Source organism: Mus caroli, chromosome 11, assembly GCF_900094665.2.
Source record: "Mus caroli chromosome 11, CAROLI_EIJ_v1.1, whole genome shotgun sequence".
In the NCBI taxonomy this organism is placed as follows: domain Eukaryota; kingdom Metazoa; phylum Chordata; class Mammalia; order Rodentia; family Muridae; genus Mus; species Mus caroli.
Window position 1 is genome coordinate 105968104 of NC_034580.1, and position 20172 is coordinate 105988275.

The 20172-nt window shown below is 40.7% G+C and overlaps 2 protein-coding genes across 9 annotated transcripts in view; both read right to left on the reverse strand.

Annotated features, from left to right (window-relative positions):
- Positions 1-7432, reverse strand: part of LOC110304545 (ATP-binding cassette sub-family A member 8-A) — a 74934-nt gene extending 67502 nt beyond the window's left edge. Inside the window, exons 1-2 of one of the 4 annotated variants that reach the window (XM_021175944.2) lie at positions 5526-5747; positions 1191-1292 (exon numbers count right to left, since the gene is read on the reverse strand). In XM_021175944.2, coding sequence (XP_021031603.1) covers positions 1191-1286 — 96 coding nt within the window. In that variant the 5' untranslated portion in view covers positions 1287-1292; positions 5526-5747. Of the gene's footprint in view, positions 1-1190; positions 1293-5525; positions 5748-7229 lie in introns of those variants that run through there. The other 3 variants (XM_029483601.1, XM_029483600.1, XM_029483602.1) reach the window with 3 other exon arrangements.
- Positions 7433-10071: 2639 nt separating this feature from the next.
- LOC110304955 (ATP-binding cassette sub-family A member 9) overlaps positions 10072-20172 on the reverse strand; it is a 70432-nt gene continuing 60331 nt past the window's right edge. For all 5 annotated transcript variants that reach the window (XM_029484019.1, XM_021176662.2, XM_029484018.1 and 2 more), the window contains 7 exons: positions 19057-19132; positions 18888-18982; positions 17726-17845; positions 17391-17531; positions 16587-16666; positions 12479-12534; positions 10072-12033 (listed from right to left, as the gene is read on the reverse strand). In XM_029484019.1, the coding sequence (XP_029339879.1) occupies positions 11935-12033; positions 12479-12534; positions 16587-16666; positions 17391-17531; positions 17726-17845; positions 18888-18982; positions 19057-19132 (667 nt within the window). In that variant the 3' untranslated portion in view covers positions 10072-11934. The remainder of the gene's footprint in view (positions 12034-12478; positions 12535-16586; positions 16667-17390; positions 17532-17725; positions 17846-18887; positions 18983-19056; positions 19133-20172) is intronic.

Genomic DNA, 20172 nt, shown 5'->3' on the forward strand with positions numbered 1-20172 from the left:
AAAAAAAAAAAAAAAAAAAAAAAAAAAAGAATACTGAGCTCTGTCCCCAGCAACTGTGTGGTAGCTCACAACTATCTGAGTTTAAGACCAGCCTGGGGGTTACTAAGTGAGTTCCAGGACTGCATTACATAGTGGACTCGGTCTCAAAAGTTCACTGAAGGAGCTAGAGAGATGGCTCAGAGGTTAAGAGCACTGTCTGCTCTTCTAGAGGTCCCAAGTTCAATTTCCAGCAACCACATGGTGACTCACAATCATCTGTAATGAGATCTGATGCCCTCTTCTGGCCTGCAGGCCTAATGCTGTATACATAATAAATAAATCTAGAAAGAAAGAAAGAAAGAAAGAAAGAAAGAAAGAAAGAAAGAAAGAAAGAAAGAAAGAGAAAGAGAAAGAGAAAATTTATTTTAAAAAATTCACTGAATATGTCCTTAGCATAATCTCACAATTTAGTTAGCAAATGCTACCTGGCTGGACTATCTGATACTTCAGTGGGAAGACTTTTCTTCACAATTATGCCAATTTCACAAAGTTTCTGTGTTCATAAGAAACCAAATGCCTTTTTATATTTTTTTTTATTTTTTATTTTTTTGGTTTTTCGAGACAGGGTTTCTCTGTATAGCTCTGGCTGTGCCTTTTTAAAAGAGGAAGATCCAGGGGCTGGAGAGATGATGGCTCAACAGTTAAGAGTATTGGCTGCTCTTCCAGGGGTCCTGAGTTCAATTCTCAGCAACCACATGGTGGCTCACAACCATCTATAGTGGGATCTGAGGCCCTCTACTGCCATGCAGGTATACGTACATGTAGAGCACTCATACATAAAATAAATAACCCTTAAAGAGAGAGAGAGAGAGAGAGAGAGAGAGAGAAGAGACAGACAGAGAGAGAGATACAAAAGCAAAGCAATAGCTCTGCCATTGGTGTATGAGTCCATTAGCACGTTGTCTCTTTGACCTGCTACTATCTTAATCTTAATGAGCAAAACAGTTTGAAAATGGTTTTGTAGGATTTTAAGGTATTTATTTATTGTATTCTCATTTTGCACCCCCTCCTCTGTTATACTGTCCCTAGTGAATGGCCTCCTCCTTTTGTGTGGAGCCATGATATCCTTCCCAGGGGTGTCTCTAGTCCTTGCACACAGGAAATATGCTGCACCATCACACACAGGAAGCAGGGCAGATCCTGAGTCATACCAAAAATGTGTCTCTTTTCAGTCTCTTTTTTCTGAGAAGATTCTTGCACAATAAGGCCCACGTTTGTTGGCACACATTTATCTCTCTCTTAACCATCTTGGTCTGTTTAATAAGAAAAAAGGAGAAGAGTCAACAAATACTAAGATCTTAAGAGGAAATGCTCTGCAAATGTCAGAGCCTGGTTGCCCTTTACTCCAAAGGAAAGACTTGGATTCTGGGATTCATAACTTATTCATTGGGTATCTCTTCTATTTCCTTTCCATTTTCTCTTCTCACTCTCAGACTTCTTCAACAGTGTATTTACTTAAACGACATATATCATAAATACATTAACATTCTAATTTGTACAATATATAGTCATTTAAACACACAGGAGAGAGAGGAACATGAATACAGGCTTGAATGATGTCCTTTATATATAATTTATGAATCAACATCTCTTGCACAACATAATAGGTATATTAATTCAGTGAGAAGACCACCATAGTTCACTTTTCCTGGGACAGAAACTTAAATCTGTGAAAACATTGAATTGCTGAAGTAGTAAACACACCAGGACTTTGGATTGGAAGAGTTTCTTTTCTCACCTGATAAGAACAACAGTGTCATGAACAGTAATGGTACCCTGTGCAGATATGGGAGAATATGCCTACAAGAATTGGAAGGACTGGGTAAAGACCTCAATCTTCTTAGTCTGTTTTATTTTGGCAAGAAAATTTGGTTCTGTCTTTATAAGACATGAAAGTAGACATGTTATTGTATATATTATGAACTGAGAAGGGATATTCATTCACTTCAAGGTTGCCCTTGGAAAGCCACACTATGTTTGAGCATATGCTTGAGGCAGTGATAAAATCAGCCTTAAGACTGAGATTCAAGTAGGATTTAGCTGGGTATAAAACTCTTAAGTTTTGACTTAACTTTTTCAACTTCTTGTTGTTGATCGTCTGGGGAAATCAAACTGAAATGGATTATAAAGGAAGTAACTGTCATAGTAATGGGGTAGGCATGCTATGTAAAAGTGTGTTTGATTGGGTGGGGGAAGCTGGGAATGGGGATAAATGAAGCTTAGTGTTTTAAGAGTCATACTAGTAGCAAGGTAGAGGGCGCAGACTCCAAGGAGGATGAGCTTCATGAGAAACCAGAAATTTCTATATACTCTTCTCTGATAAGGGATGCTGATTACGGTAGGCATCATACACAAAAATCTCATTTTAGGCATCTGAAGAGGGTACCATTCTCCAAGGTATACCTTGATCCCAGTCAATAAAGAAGTGGAGAATCTGAGAGTTTCCATAGCAACTCTTAACATTTTTGGTACCATAACTCTACACATTGGATTTTCTTTTTAAGTAGTGGTCTTCAGAGAGGAAATAAAACATTCTCCCCCACCCCCCACCCCCCTACCCCCCACAAATAGCTTGGGAGATTCTACTAAGGACTGATTTGAGAGGATAAGACTCTTTTTAATGCAGATAGACAGCTAAAGTTAAGCTAGAGATTATTGAAAGGCACCACAGGAATGTCCATGGAAGGGCATGTCATGGCTCCAGTAGGTGCAGTATCTGGCAGGTCTAGTCATCCTGTCCTTGGGAGAGTGGTAAACAAGAATAGGAAATATATGTCGTGTGTGTGTGTGTGTGTGTGTGTGTGTGTGTGTGTGTGTGTGATGTGCATGGATACCATGGAATTTGTCGATGGATAGATGATTTTAATGAGGGGTAGGGCATTATAGAGACACAGAGATGGAAGCTAACCCTGGAAGTCTTTGTCCTGTGCATGAGCAGTCAGGGAGGAGAGTATAGGAGCAGAGCAGCTCCTCTCCAACAGAAACTGCAAATCAGTCTCAGCATTTATCATTTATAGCAAAAGTGTTCACGGAGCCTGTGGGAAAGAAGGAGACTTTCCAAATTTGGCTAATGTGTTTATCCAGGCTCTTCAAAGAAAGAAAGAAAGAAAGAAAGAAACAAACAAACAAACACCACAACTGTATCAACATCGGGCAACCTAGAGATTTTTTTAAAATGTGAGAAGGGGAGAGATGTGTGGAAACAGAGAGCAATAATCCATGTACTTTCAGGAACTGGTTCCTGAACTATGTGGCCTGCTGATTTCATGACTGGTAGGGCAGGCACATGGGATGCCAATGGGCATATGAACCGTCTCAGCCTTGCATACAAAACTCTGAAAGAGAAAAGCTGGAGCCTCTGCTTTTTGAAGCTGAGGAGAACTTCATATCTTCGGATGAACCTCAGACTGTATTTGCAAGGCCTTCGTGTGGTTAAGTGAAACTCGCTCACATTACTGAATGGTTTTCTTACTGATGTATACTATATTGATGAATCTACAAGATGGCTCAATGTTAACAGCACTTGCTACCAAGCCTACAGACCTTAGTGTGATTCTTGGGACTCACACATGGGAAGAAAAGAGCTGATTCCCACAAGTTGTCTCTGACCTCCACATATGTATCACATGAGCATCCCTTTCAACAACCCTACCCCACCTCAAAAAATAATTAAAAAAAAAAAAACTTAAAGTACTGATTTAAATGTTAATTGCATTTAAAAATACTTTCATAGCAACATCTAAATGAGCATTTGGCCAAATAGCTGGGTCCCATAGTTCAGCCAAGCAGGCACATGAAATTAACCATCACAATGTGGGGATTCATGGAGATATTTTACTCTAGCAGAACATTCCCCGAAAAGAGAAGTTTCAGAGCATAGTTAAATTTCACCTCTTCCCATACCCCAACCAAGAAATCACACACTATTCTAGTTCTCCAGCCTCTCTGGAAGCTGCACATAAAAGAAAACAAAGCAGGGTAAATCTTCATTAAGTTCATTAAGACTTTAAACTGTGGAAGGGAAGGGCTTGCTTAGACTGAATTACGCAATCAAGTCACTTTAGCGAGAAATCACTTTTCATGGGAGGCTTGCCATGGCCATTGACTCCACTGTGGTGTCCTATGATGGTCTGTGTCAACTGGCTCTTATGTCTTAATAATTGGTAGAAATAACCTTTTTACCAACATGTTGCCTAAAACTGGTCCACCATGTTGTGATGGGATATTGGGATATTGCCATACAGATAGAGAATAGAAGTTTCCCTGCATGACACTATCATCCCAGTCATGAGACAAGTTCAAACAGAGAGATGCCTATTTCCCAAGATAAAAATTCAGGTGTAGAGTTGATGGGACAGTCCCAATGGGCAGTAGTTGCACAGTAGCCACTCACAGCTTATTTCCAGAAAAGAAAACAACACATGGCTATATAATAAGGCTCAGAGGCAAGTTTTCGTACAAAAGGGTGGAGAAAAGATATCAGAAAGCCTTTTGGGCTGACAAATGGAGAAGAATGCAGTACTAGCAAAAAAAATTTAAATAAATAAATGTTTTAAGTCAGGGTGTCCAGGAGCCCCAAGAATTGCTCCGGGCAACGGGAACGTTCTTAGAGAGATGGGATAGCTTGAACCAGTCAAGGGAGCAGCCACAGAGTTCTTTGTAGTCAGAACTAAGACTAACTCCCTATCTCAGTTCCACTGCAAATCAGCTGTGCAGCATAAATAAGCTTGATAAAACGTCCCTCTTGTTTGCTTTTCCTTCCTTCTCTGGTTCCTAGATCCATGCTAGCTCATGTACAAGTAAAACTGAAGTCTTTGCTTCAGTGTGAGTGGATGTTATTGACTCTGTGCCAATCAACAAAACCCTGTTTACTGCAAACTCCTGCAGACAGCAAAGGATATGACATTTGAAAGAATACCATTGTAGTGAAGTGGCACATGCCTCAATATGATTCAATACATCATACCCAACAAATGAAAATGTGCAGGAAAGAATCTTACGTTTAAAAAAAAACCCAACAAATAGACAAACAACCTGTAAGTCTGAGAATAACAGGCTGAGACATAAAAGCATTTCTCTAAGTGCCAGACTAAAGACTTCGCAGGATCAGAGAGAAAGTATACTGGAAATGCCTGCTAATTATTGTAGAGTTCATGCACATGTGTGTGTCTAACTGCAGCTGGGCAGCAGATTCACATTCATATTCACACAGAAAATGCTTCCAGAAGACCTCCTTACATTTCTCACCATTACTAACGCATTACAGGCACATTCCCACATCTTTACTTAAAACAAGAAAATATGACAATGTCTTTAAAACTACCCACATCTTCCCCTGCAGACCACACGAAAATAAACCCAGAAAAACTAAAACTCTGTGCAGAAAAATAAATAATAATTTCTCCCTAAAAAATTTCTCATTGAGTAAATGAAATCTCACTTATCATGACATAATACAGACAAAACAGAAGCAAAAATGAACTTACATTTGGAATGTCCGAAGAAAGAATCCTGACTCTCGGCTTACCTCTGTTTCCTCCCTCCAAGAGAATGGGTTCTACTTCTCCCCGGTCTCTATCACATCTGTATTGGTTTCATTCTGTTTGCCTGTTTTGAGCATTCCCAGTCAGCCTGACTGCTTTTGGAGGAAGATTGTGGTTGTAATTTTCTTGGCCTGCTGAGCACTGTATTCACGTGACCACTCTCGAACAAATCTCTTTTTTATTGACTTCCAGCCAGTTCCCACAGCAGAGAATTGCCAACCCTACTCATTTGACTAATTATAGTGTCAGAAAAATCTGTGTTGCTGAGGGAGTCCAAATTTGTAACTTTTCTGGGCCCTCCCCCAAAAGAAATTGACAGATTTCAAAAAATAAAATAAAATAAAATGAAATGAAATATTGTCCCTTAAAAGGCTCTGAGCTCTGAACTTATTCTGCCATGTTGAGGCAGATAATCTAATTATGTTTCAAACAGCCTAGAAAGCAAAATCTTGATTATTTTTTTCTATATCATATCTTCCATCCTGTCCATTTCCTCAGTTCCTGCTCTCACCAGAATCAGTCAATAGACTCCATCTTTAAAATGTGCTCAACATTATGTGTTGTTTTTTATAAAAAAAAAAAAAAAAAAAAAAAAAAAAAAAAGCAGCGAAGGGTATGTTTGGTAGAGATGCGATATGNAAAAAAAAAAAAAAAGAAGCAGCGAAGGGTATGTTTGGTAGAGATGCGATATGGTGTTGGGGAAGGGGATGCCTCTGGGGGCCCATGCTGGGGCATCCCTTCCCCCAGAGGTACCAGTTATAGTATAGTATAGAACAGTGTTCATTCATGGCACAGGGAGGGGGAGTTGAGGGAGTAGAGACAGAAAAAGAAAGACAGAGAGAGAGAGAGAGAGAGAGAGAGAGAGAGAGAGAGAGGAGTAGAGGCCATGAGTACAAGGGGGGGGGACAGGGAATGGGGAGAGAAGAGTCAAAGGGGGAAGAGGATAAGAGAGCAAGAGAGCAAGAAAAGTGAGTGAGGAGGGATTGAGCAGCCCCTTTTACAGTGGGTCAGGCACACCTGGCTGTTGCCTGGTAACTGTAGCCTAGAAGAAATTCTAACATTATGGGTCTTGGGAAGTATGGCTCAGAACAACATTCACTCAGAACAACATTCAGCTATGTATAGGAGATTGAAAACCAAAAGTAAGGCAGCCTAAAAGAACCCGAGTTAGACAAGACACAGCTTAGTAGAGAGATTTTAGTAAGAAGAGAAGAGTGAGCCACTGCCCAGCTAATATTTAGAAAATTCTATTTTCGGGGCTGGTGAGATGGCTCAGTGGGTAAGAGCAACCGACTGCTCTTCCGAAGGTCGGAAGTTCAAATCCCAGCAACCACATGGTGGCTCACAATCATCTGTAATAAGATCTGACACCCTGTTCTGGAGTGTCTGAAGACAGCTACAGTGTACTTACATATGATAAATAAATAAATCTAAAAAAAAAATTCTATTTCATTTTCATAGCTAGAAAGAAAAACAAAAAAACAAAAATTAGTTTCTGTGTGTCGGTGAACTTTGAAAATACGAGTCTTCAAAAATTACTTATGACTTCAGATGACATTCTCTGTGGTCTCCAAGATTATACAACCTAACCCATCAATTTTTAATTCATAAACCAAGCAAATACATTTGAGTTTCTGGGGACCTTACCTATTCAGAATTCTGAGATGGCTTCTCTATCGCTGGTTGGAATACACTCTCTCAAGCCCTGGGGAGGCTTTGCTGCTCAGGAAGGATTCATGCCTATGGTTTTGTTCTAATTTTAAGCTTCCCTGTCAGGGTGTTCAAAGAAATGACTGTTTCTTCCATAACTGCTGCTGCCGTCTTTGAAAAGAGTCTTCACTTCACTTCCAGAAGCCTGCCACATTTGCTTTGTCAAAGGTTTTACTGGGTTAGCCCTGTTTTGTTGAAGGTTTTTTTTTTTTTTTCCGATTTTTCCCTTTTTCCCTCAGAGAAATGATTTCTAGATTATTGTGCAACACTCCGCTGGGGCTGTCTTGTAAACATGCAAAGAGCTATGAACTACACAATAAACTATTATTGCAACATCTACACTACACTATTTCACACTGGCCATCTTTTTTATACTAATCCACTAATTTATTTGAAAACAATATGTTTTTTTAAGCTGCCCAGTGTTCTGAGAGCAAACCCCCCAAACTTCTATATTAAGAAAAACTGGGGGATTTTCTTTGTTTGTTTGTGTGTTTTGTTTTGTTTTTGTATGAAGATGTTAAGACTATGATACCATTGGCTTGACAAAGAACTTGGCCTAGTTCAAAGGGATCAGTGGTGGTTCTCAACTTTCCTGTTGTTCTGATCCTTTAATACACTTCCTCATGTTGTGATGACCCCCCACCATAAAATTATTTTCGTTGCTACTTCATAACTATAATTTTGCTACTGTTATGAATCATAATGTAAATATTAGATATGCAACCCCTGGGAAAGTGGTCGTGACCCACAGGAGGAGAAACAATGTTTTAACAGTTTATCAGAGCTCTGGATGAGAAACATTTATTTCAGGTTTTTAACATGGTCTTTCCTGGGCCTGAATTACTGTTCTGGTCAATGAAATCCTAAGTAATTGTTATAATAAACTATTATAAAATTTCAATGATCTTGATATCACAAGGTAGTTTGTAGAAGTTCAGCTTTCTTCTTGGTTGTTCCTCTCACTTATGTTGTCAGCAATCCTTCTCTCTCCACCCCATAATTTTCAAAGACAGACAAACAGCATCATTCCCCTTCACGGAACCTCAGCAACACCTCCTTTTAAACTGGTCTTTAGAAACTCTTAAGCAGGAGATGATCTGTCCCCCACAGATGATCTTCTTATGACACCAAGTGTGTCCTGCAGAGAAACAGATACTATGGAGGAATCGCATCACACAGAAGAAGAGACATCTTTTGTGGAGCAATTAATGTTTACTTATCTTTAAATTTAATTGTATGTATATACAATTGAATATATATTTATATATAACTATATAAGATAATTATATACATGATATATACTTTTATAACATATTATATAATTATATTATATATAATTAATTATATTATGTATTTATATGTTTATGTTTAATTTATTTAACTTTATTTAATTTTTTATTTTATTGGCAGTTTCATATATATATATCTATAATGAATTGAAGTGTGTTTCAGTTCCTGCTTCCCTCTCATCTCCATTCCCACCCTCTCTCACTAAAACCCTTCTTTTCAAAAACTTCCTCTCCTGCTTTCATATCTTCCTTTTAGCCTTCCAGTTTCTGTCTGTGCCAGGAGCTGATCCTGTGCCACAGAGCTCCATATCCAAATACCGCTGGGAGAGAGCTGGTCTTCCAGGAGTGCTGACAAGCCTGTGAGCACAGGAAAGACCAACACTTCTGCTCAAATTCCTGGCCCAAGAGGGACCCATCAGAGCCTTCAAGACACAGGAACCAAGAAACAGCTGGGCACATGATCCTTCTGGTTTCCATCTGCGCCCCAGAGATGACCTTGTACCACAGCTCTCCATACCCAAATTCCTTCCAGAGTAATTGGTCTCCCAGGAGTACTGACACACAGGTTTACAGGGGGGACAAGACACAGTCAGAGACAGCAAGACCATCTAACACTAGAGATAACCAGATGGTGAGAGGCAAGGGCTAGAACATAAGCAACAGAAACCAAGGCTACTTGGCATCACCAGAACCCAGTTCTCCCACCACAGTGAGCCCTGGATACCCCAACACACCAGAAAAGTATATCTTCTTTTTTAATTAGTTTAATTAAAGACTCTTGCTCACATGTAGCAAAAAGTTATTTTCTGGAGCAAGCACAACTTCACAGTGGCTATACCAGTGGAGAAAATGGCACCCTCTCCTCCAACAACCACTTAGTGCTCAGGGAGTTGAGGGCCTGTTTGTAAACCTGCATTCTACAGTGCCCAATGCAAATCATAAGCATTTATTTCAGTATTGTTACAACCATTTTCTAAAACAATGAATTGATTCATAGAAATGACTACATAGTGCAGTGAATTCTTAGGCATGTAAGTGTTAGTGATGTTGCCATTACTGTACTGTGCTTTTAAGATGAACATAGTTCTGAAATTCCATGTGGCTCAGGTCTGTTGTCTTGTTTTCTTTCATAGAACTATCAGTTATAAGTCTGAGACAGTCTCACTGTGTTGCTATCTTTCTTAATCAGGAATGTAGGGGATGGGTCAGCTGCTAAGATCCTGTTTCCCAATTGGTTCTTGATCTGTCAATAAAGATGCTAGTGGTCAATGAGCTGAGCTGAATAGGTGGGACTTCTGGGTTCCTCAGGCAAGCTAGCAGATGTGTGAGAGCTGGGGAAGAAGGAGGGGGAGCAGGGATTGGTCTTGGGATTGGTGTCACAGCTGTTTTTATTAGTATAACAAACACCACAAGCAAAAGTCACTCTAGAAGAAAAGGTTTTTATTTTGGCTTACAGGTTACAGTTGATCTCCAAAGCAGACAGGAACTCAAGGCAGGAACTGAAGCAGAGATCATGGAGGGATGATGCTTACTGGTTTGCTTGCCCAGGTTTGCTCAGCTGCCTTCCTTAGACATTCCAGAGTCACTTGCCTAAAGATGGTAGCATTGAGAGTGGGCTGGATACCATTCTATCAACTGATAAGCAAGAAAATGCCTGGGGCTGGAGAGATAACTCAGTCCTAGCATATGGAGGCTCCCCTCTGTATACAATTCCAATCTCTGGGTGTTTCTTTAATGCCCTCTTCTGGTCTCCATAGGCATCTTATATGTGTGATGTGCAGATATACATGCAATGAAAATGCCCATAAGATAAAAATAAAAAGCAAAGAAGATGCTATGTGGATACACCAACAGTTCCTTAACTGAGGTTCCCTTGTTCTGAGTGACTCAAGTCTGTGTCAAACTGAGAAAAACTCATGAGTACTATTAAGGAGGGGAACATAAAGGAAGGTTTTGAAATACATGCTACATAAAAAACGGAAGAGGGCTGGTGGGTAAGATGACCAGCCAGAGTGGTACAGAGGAAAAAAGAGGAAGGGGGAGCAATGGAGAAGGATCAACAAAACCAGACTATATTGGAAAACACCACAGGAAAGCCCATTATATTTTTATTTAAATTTTGTTTGTTTGTTTGTTTGTTTGTCCTGAGTGCAGGTATGTAGACATATATGCCTGACACTACATGTATGTGGAGATCAGAATACAACTTGAGTGATGGTTCTCTCCTTGAACAATTTGGGTCCCACCCAAGGATCAAACTCTGGACATCAGACTTGACAACTGGGCGCCTTAACCAGCTGAGACAGTTTTCTGGCCCTAAATAAAGTGTTTTTAATGCATTGACATGTACGGATTAAGTTGTTATTCATAAAGCCAGGTACATCAGCAAGGCCAGCATTAATGTCTCTTTTTAACTTTGAAGGCTTAGAGCCTTTGCTCAAAGTCTACTTGAGAATTCTCCTTGTAAGTTGAGGGCAATTGATATTCACACACACTATGAAGTTACAACCCTAGCATCAAGGGAATTTTTTTTCATATAATTTTTTCATATTAACTTATAATTTCATATAAATGTTTGGTTAATTAGTAACAATAATAGTAGTGACAAAAAAAATCTCCTAGATAAGAGTCCAGGTAACTGTACTGATATTGCAGTAGATAGGTTGTAGCATTCACAGACTTGGTAAATAAAGACATACTAAGCCAACCCTCCTCTGCATTACTTTTTCACAAATCAAAATTTCAGATATGTTTCAGATTCATATGTAAACATGCACACAGATATTTAATGGTTGCAAGTATTTATGTCCACCAGTTTAAAGCTGCTTTTGCAGTCAGTCACAGTGGACAAAACATTTCTCCGTAACTCAGAGTGGGCAAACTGTGAGTAAAGAACCAGTGAATGATAGACAGGTCAGGGTGAGTTACACAAAAAACAAATACTGTGCTGTTGGGAAATCAATTGATCTTCTTCTCCCTAAAATCAATATTGTTTACATTATACCTTACCTAGACACAGAGGAAAGAAAAAAGTTAATGTTTTGAAGTTCAGGCGAAGAAAATCGATCAGTCTCGTTAGCATGCTCAGAAGCATCAATACTATTGTAAATGCATTTTAAAACTCCACACTGTGTGCAACGTGACTTGATTGAGCATAGTCTGGCTGCGTGTTCTAAGCTGTTTGCACACTGGCCATTACAAAAAAAAAAGAAAAAGAAAAAGAAAAATATCTGACTCAAGTTTCAGAAATACTTAATGCTACATTGAGATAACTAAGGCATAGTGATGCTCTTAAATATACTGTCTGTAAGAGGGATGTGAGCTTGAGGATACAGAGAGGATTTTGAGCTTTAAAGCTCTTCCTGTGGGAGGAGCTTCCATTTCACTGAGGAATTGGCTTCTTCGCCAAAGTCATCCAGCTCCTGCTCCTTGGAGAGCTCCAGGAAGACCTGGAAAAGAGAACACATAAAGAAAAAAGAAAAAAGAATGAGAGCCATGCCACGCTATCTCCTGTACCTGCAAATGATGCAAAGGTTATATACTTCCTAGGCTTACTTGATCTTCTCTTTTGCATGTATATACATGTGTGTAATTTATGTCCACATGTGCATTGGTCCATTACATGCTGGTATCCGTGAATGCCTGGAGTTGATCTCAGGTATCCTTTTCGATTTCTCTATGTGAAGTTAGAGCTCTCCACTTAGCTAATCGTGCTAGCCAGATGCTTCTGTGATGGTAGGGCTACAGGAGTCGGCTATGTTGAGTTGGCTTTATACGGATTCTAGAGGTTCAAACTATAGTCCTGACACTTGTTCAGAAAGAGCTTTATGTGCTGATCCATCTTTCCAGCTCTAAACTTTTTAGGATTATATATAATCACTAAAAGTTACCCACCTGCTCCAGAGTAGACTGTGAGAGGCTGTATTCTTCCAGGTCAAAATCTTCTTTCACTGTGTAAAGATGAATTCCTGTTAGGAGCTCATATATTTTTAAGGGAATTTCACCAATTTTTGAACAAAGGGGCACACAAATCATAAAAATATAAGATAATAACTATTTTTGAGGTCACTGTTAGGAAGTAAATATACCATTTAATCACGCCAAAAGATAGATAGACCGGTTTCCAGGGAGGTTTGGCAAAGGCATTAGAAGATGCAAATGAAGAATAAAATATTCCAGAGCACCAATATGAGATAAAGCTAACCATGGTTCTCCTTACTCTGGAAAACTCCTATGTGTCTCTTACATCTGCCCTTCTTCTTTCTGCCTCAGAGGCTAGTGCTGAGTAATGTGCCCCAATGGGTCTTCAGCAGGAAGGAAAAAAAGAAAGGGGGGGGGGTCATGGTTTTTATTCTTTTTTAATTTAATTTTTTTTTTTTACTTATTCACTTTACATCATGCTCACTGTCCCTCTACTGGTCACCCCTCCCACAATCGTTCCCCCATCTCCCCTTCTCCTCCTGGGTATCCCCCCACCCTGGCAGTTCAACTCTCTGTACTCCAAAAGCTGTTGCCTGTATGTGGGATATGTTCTTCTTGCTGGGCTGCCTTGTTGAGATGGCCTTTATCCTTCCATTCCTTCCCTGACACTGAATCTCTTGACCGGTGGCTAGTATTTCTCAAAGGTGACAAATTCAACACCTTTCTTCTCCAGACTGCCTTTCTGTCTCTTTGGATCTAATGACAATGGTAACCATTGTGCTTATTTATAGTCTCAAGATAATGCACTATGCTCCTATGCAGTAACTACAGATATGATAACTACAGTGCCATGATCAACCAATCTTGCTGCCATGTTACCGCTTCCCTCTTCCCCTTCCACTCTACCTTAAAGGAACTCCTACTCTCAGCTTACAAGACAAGGAGGGAACATAGTAAGAAGTCGGATTAAGTAAAATCTTGTGACCTTCCTGGCTATAGGCAAATGTCACCTGAGAGAGGAAAGCCCCTAAGGTTGTGCTGGAGCTTGTGTTACACATCTTTGATCTTCTGATACAGAAAAATGAATCTATATGGATGTTCATGGAGCGTGCATTGTTCTCACAAAGTTCTGAGCCTAGTTCCTTCAATAAGTGTATTGCAACTGAGGTCACTATGGTGTCTTAATGACCCTTGAGGAAATGGTAATTGCATGTCTGTATTTGTTGCTTTGTATCATCTTCCCATCACGAGGTAGAAAAATGCTATGTAGCAAATGTTTAAAAATACCCAAATGAAAACCTCAGTGTTAGCAAATTAAGTACACAAGAAGGAATATGTGTTAGAAAAGGATATTGATGAAAGTGTAAACATCAAAAACTTATAAAGGAAGGCTACATTATTCCAGGGAAGCATCCTTCCTGGGGCATCAATCTCCCTGATGCTTATCTATTACAAATGCATCCTGTTTATGAGAGCTCCATGGACCGCTTCTCATCAGAAGGATGCCAACCTAGCAACCAGGCCAAAACAAGGCATCCAGGAAGACGATGGACCAGAGGGTGAGAGTGTACAGTAAGATTAACAAAAGGAAAACTTACATGAGTGACCCTAACCATGTATCAAGAAGACACAAGTGGGGAAGTATGAGTTCTCAGCAGAAGGGAGTGAGTTGGCCAGGTTGAAAGCGCAGCACCAGAAGAGGCAAGAAGAGTACTGCAGTGTGGATCCGGCAAGGTCCTTCATGAGCTATCCAAATAGTGCTCAGTTTGTGATACTAACTTGAAAGCTATGGAGCCTTTAAGAGATTGGGCGGGGGCATTTGAGATGTGAATACATAAATAAATTGAGAGAGAGAGAGAGAGAGAGAGAGAGAGAGAGAGAGAGAGAGAGAGAGAGAGAGAAAGAGACCTGAGTAGTGGAAGTAAGTCACTATAGGTGAATCTTTGGAGATAGTACATTCTCTTAGCTCTGGTCTGTTTCCTTTGCTTCTATCTGACACAATGATGTAAGGAGCCCCAGTTGCATGCTCCCAACTGCCACAGACAGAGTTGTCCCTTCATGCTTTTCCTGCTGTGATGGACTGCAATAGTCTGAAACCATGCAATGGGTGGAATTTACATAGAATCTATTTGTTCACAACACAGAGGCAACACAGAAACAGGTACCAGAAGTGGGGTTGTTTCTGTGATTTAAACATGACCTCAGGTCCTCAGACCCTTGAAAGTGGTTTATGAGGGTAATGTGGAAAGTGGGAAGAAAGCTAGAAAAGCCCTAGACTGCTAGAAGCAGAGCTCATGTGACCTTCTGGTGGAAGACCAGGATGATAGTAGACATGCAGGTGGTAAACACTGTACTCAGAGGTCTCAAACAAGTACTAGCAGTCTGCTGGGACAAGATGGAGTTAGCAGTTAGCCTGGAAGTTACTTGTGTGACTTCTGGAAAATATATATGGCACAGATTGTGTCCTGAGCATTTGGGTGAGGCTAAATCCATGGGTGGAGAAATTTTTGAAACAAAGAGGCATTCAGAATACAGCATAATTCATGGTTGCTTCTTTTAACCAATTTTACATTGAGAGACAGGGACAAGCAGAATAAACATCTTTGAAAAAATGTGCATTGTTGATACATTTAAAGTTATTGTAGACAAAGTAGGTGCAGTAAGAGTGACTACAAATGTGAGAGTCATTTGTGCCATTAAAGAAAAATCATGGGCTGGAGAGATGGCTCAGTGGTTGTGGGGCAATGGGCTATGTGCAGACAGCCTGGTTTCCAGTTGAGGCTAGATCTTGAACCCCGGGACCCGGTAGCCCATTGCCCCACAAATGGTTAAAAGCACTGGCTGCTCGTCTGAAGGTCCTGTGTTCAAATCCCAGCAACTACATGGTGGTTCACAACCATCCATAATGAGATCTGACGCCCTTTTCTGGTGTGTCTAAAGACAGTTACAGTATACTTACATATAATAATAAATAAATCTAAGAAAATGGAAAAAAAAGAAAAATCATGGGAAAATACAAAAGTTGTCTTGAGGGTCAGACTACTTCCATAAAATACCCCAAGGTATAAAAGTGCAAGCTCACGTTAAAAGCAAGTGCATGCACAGGACGAACACCCTGCTGGTGAAGGACCCTGGAGAGAACTTTCTGGTTTCAGCTGCCCAGGCAGTCAGATGCTGCTATAGCTTTGATTAAAGGGCATCTGATTTTCCCTCAAGCTGACAGCAGAACAATTTCACTTGGTGCAAGTTTTGTGTGCATTCATAATGCAAAAGTTACAGAGTGATCAGGACTTGTGCCAAGGTTCCTGAAAAAGCTTGGAGGAGGGGGGCGGGTCAGGCATTGTGTAGTAGAGTCAGATTCCTGGGAAGACCATGCGTGAAGCTTTGAAGTGTGAAGCCTATGTTGTGGTGACTTCAGGATATTGGAGATGCCAGAAATGAAAAATATCAACTAAGGAATGCTGGCAGATGTTGAGTTAGAACAGGCCCAAGAAGGAAGTCAAATGTGCCTCAGATGGTAGACTCATAGGGGGAAGGAGGATACAAAGGTCTGTAGGCAGTCACCTTATGCCAAATATGTTCTAGATGTCGGACATGGAGCTACAAGAACCAATTATCTCTGTGTCTTGGCCTTGCTTTTGTGCAATCTCTGCTTGCTATCTTTTTGTTGTCCCCCTTTAAGTAGGAATGTTTCCTCTGAGCCATTATTGATGGAACCTACATATTGGAATATAGATTTCTTTTTTATTTTGCTAGGACTCACAATTCAGAGTTTGCCTAGAGTCATGTGAAAGACATTTGCACAGTACTGGGACTTTTAAGGATTATGGAAACTTTTGAAGTTAGACTGAATGTATTCGGCACTATGAGGTAGACATGAGGTAGACATGAGGTAGACATGAGGTAGACATGAGGTAGACATGAGGTAGACATGAGGTAGACATGCCAAATCAGCTTGTTGAGAACCACTGGATTAGATGTCTTAACAATCTATTAATTATGTATCATCAACATTCTATGGGTTTTTTTTTTTATAAACCAGTTTAGAATTTTATGGTTTGGGGAGTAAAGATGCACTCACATCTCTCCAATTTGAAGAAAGCCTCGGATAAAGGTCGTACATCCTCAACAGGCAACTTATAGACCATCAGAGAGGAGTACCTGCAAAGGGAAAAGAAGGATGAGTACTGGGCTTTCAGGTGGCAACCTCGGTGAGTGCATTCCTGGAAACAAACAACAATCCCATCGACTACTTGCACGAATGTACATCATACAACTTGGAGATGACTGTAGTCCAAGTGCTCGTTGATCATCAATGTCAGTCTACGAGGAGGAAGAGGGGACACAAGGAAGGAAGCCAGTAGCAAGGTGCCTTAAGAAGGGAAGGAACAAGACTGTTCTTCCATCTTAGGAAGATGAGAATGTCTAAGCAGAAACTGCTAGTTATGTAGTATCACCTCATCTACCCAAGCCCCAGGCACCATGACTAATACAACTGCTGAGAGATGCCACTCGTAGAACCCTGATGGCTGTCTAATATCACCACTGAGCTCTATTGGGGCATCTCCTTTCATATGGATGGTTTGACCCTCTGGCAAGGGCCACTGAGATAATACAAGCACAAATATGCAATAGTCCCTGATGCACTTCAGAGCCCCACAAATGATAATTCCCTCACAAGAGCCAGCCTCCAGGGAGGAATTTATTGTTCTCTTTTATTCCCTGTGGCAGCCCTTGGAACAGAGGCTCTCTCTTAGTAATGAAGGTACTCACATCCACTAAAGTTAAAAACAATGAGAGGATAGAACTTTCATTTCTCATTATTCTAAAACCAAACAAACAAAACCCACCAAAATAAAGATTAAAAGAATAACATACACATTACCTTTCCTGCCGAGCAGCCTGGGGGAACAGTCTCATGATCTCCATGTTTAGGGGCTCCACCTGCGAGGGGGTCTTCACCTTCATCTCCAGCAGGTAATCTTTGCCGAATTTGCTCTTCAGATGTTGGATAGAACCAATGCACCTGATGATAGACATGAGGAGGTTGAAGTCAAGCAAGGCAAGACAGCTTTCTATGATCAGTGCAAGTCAGCACGTGGGTACTACGGGCAGAGCCAGGCAGAAAGTGGCACAGATTCCCCTGCTTCTCACAGTGGCCAATGTCCTTCTATTATACAAAGTAACCTGGGGTCAAGAGCAGGCCGGAAAGGTACTCACCTCAGCCTCCCAGATACCATGATGGCCACACGGTCACACACAGCCTCCGCCTCTGCCATGTAATGGGTGGTCAGGAGGGCGCCCCGCTCTGTGTTTGTGAAAGTGGCCCGGATCGCCTGCCTACAGTTAGATCCAAGGGAACAGCTAACTAAAGAGAATCCTCAAGGTATCATGGAAACCTTTTAAAGATGTTTCCATTAGCACACTTATGAAACAAGAAATTCATTCAGGAGAAACCAAAACCAAGATATTTGTGTAGGACTGTTGGACAAATAACCAAACTCCTGGTTAAAGCATGTAATTTAGAAATGGTTTAGAGCTGAACATGGAATTTGATGTTGAGGAGAAAGTGCGAGCATCAGAGAATGAATGAGCAGGCAGAAGGGAGAGAGTGAGGACTTAGGAGAATGTCTGATAACCCATACACCAAAGGCACAACAAGATTGATTTTAGAAATTTCACAAAGTAATTAACATGCTGAGGACTGGGGATTTTAATTTTAGTCTCTGTCACCATGACATTGTTATTGCAGAAAGATTTGAAATTTAATAATTGAGTGGACAAACTCAGAAAATCTAAGAGAACAAAATTCTTTTTTAATCAATTTTATTTAGTTTTTGATTTTTATTTATAACTATTCCCTTTACATCCCACTCACTGGCCCCTTTCCAGTCACCTACTCCCACAATCCTTCCCTCTCCCCCCTCCCATTCTCCTCTGAGTGGGTGGGAGGCTCCTGGCTATTCCCCGATCTTAGCACTTCAAGATGGTGAGGTTAGGTGCTTCCTCTCCCACTAAGGCCAGACAAGGCTGCCCAGCTAGAAGAGCATAGTCCATATACAGGCAACAGCTTTTGGGATAGCCCCTGCTCCAGTGGTTTGGGACCCACATGAAGACTAAGCTGCAGATCTATTACACATGTGCAAAGAGACATAGGCACATCCTATCTATGAGAACAGAATTCACACAATGGGTGATAGATGGAAGGAATATGCCTTTTGTTTTTGTATTGTTGATCAGAATACAAAATTGCATGCTTCCTCTGCTGTCGTTGCTTCTCCTGGTAATGAGTGACTGTTTTTATGGTTTGAAGTAAACTATGCTGAAAGCCAGTTTTTACAAGATCCATAAATCCGCACAAGTATTGCCCCTGAGATCTCACCACATTTGCTGCTGCCCTTCGGGGTCCATCCCAGTCGATGGCTCATCCAGAAGCACCACAGAAGGGTTCCCCAAGATGCTCAGCACGAAACAAAGCTGCAAGAAGACAGGGCAACATGTCCGTCATCGGCCTGAAGGATGCTGAACGGGATACAGAGTCCTGTACATACCTTTCTCTTCACTCCCTCTGACAAGGTCCTGACAAGAGCCTTCAAGTGGTCCTGCAGTTTAAGGGCATTCACCAACCTGAGAAACACAATGAGTCGATCTTCATTATGCAGGAACACGAGGGAGTGTAGCAAACACATCTGCACAATATTATGGTTGTGAGAGCTTTTAAAGTCATCAGAGAGGTCACAATTTTGACACTCCTTAGGTTTCTGCTACTGTTTAGACAGTAGATATTCTGTATACCATATATTTACATTGCTATCCATAACAGCAGCAAAATTACAGTTATGAAGTAGCAACCAAACAATTTTATGGTTGGGAGGTCCCCACGACATGATGAACTTGTATTAGGAAGGATGAGAACCACCACTCTAGATCCACAAGGCTATGGCTTGGATTATACAGTCCTCATTTCTCTGGCTTTCTGTCTGGTCATATCATCTCTCCTACTCACACACAACCCTGCACTGATACCGTTGCTCTTTGGCCTTCATTAGAAGCTAAACCAAAAGCTGACATCTTGAACTTTCGTCTTCAAAATTGAATTAAATAGCAGGGCAGTGGTTGTGGCACAAAACTTTTAATACAAGTACTGGTAAATAGAGTCAGGCGGATCTTTGTGAGTCAAAGGCCAGCTTGTTCTACAGTGTGAGTTCCAGGACAGCCAAGGATTCACAGAGAAACCCTGTCTCAAAAACAATAACAATAGCAACAACAACAAAACAAATAAAAAGTGGGTTCAATAAATAAATCTCTTTTCTTCAAATGTATTCAGACTACTGAGTTTCATTACAATAACACAAGACTGGCTAATACTGATATTTTATAGCTCTTTTTGGTCAACACACTCTTATTTCCACTATTATTTTCCATGTTTCCCCACCACAATGGACTGGTCTTTCTGGTAATAAGCCCAATAGATATTTTCTTCTAAAAAAGAAAAAAAAGGAAGGAAGGAAGGAAGGAAGAAAGGAAGGGAGTGAGAGAGAGAGAGAGAGAGAAAGGAGGGAGGGAGGGAGTGAGAGAGAAAGAAAGGAGGGAGGGAGGGAGGAAAGGAAGTAAGGAAGGAAAAAGGAAAGGGAAGGGAAGGGAAGGGAAGGGAAGGGAAGGGAAGG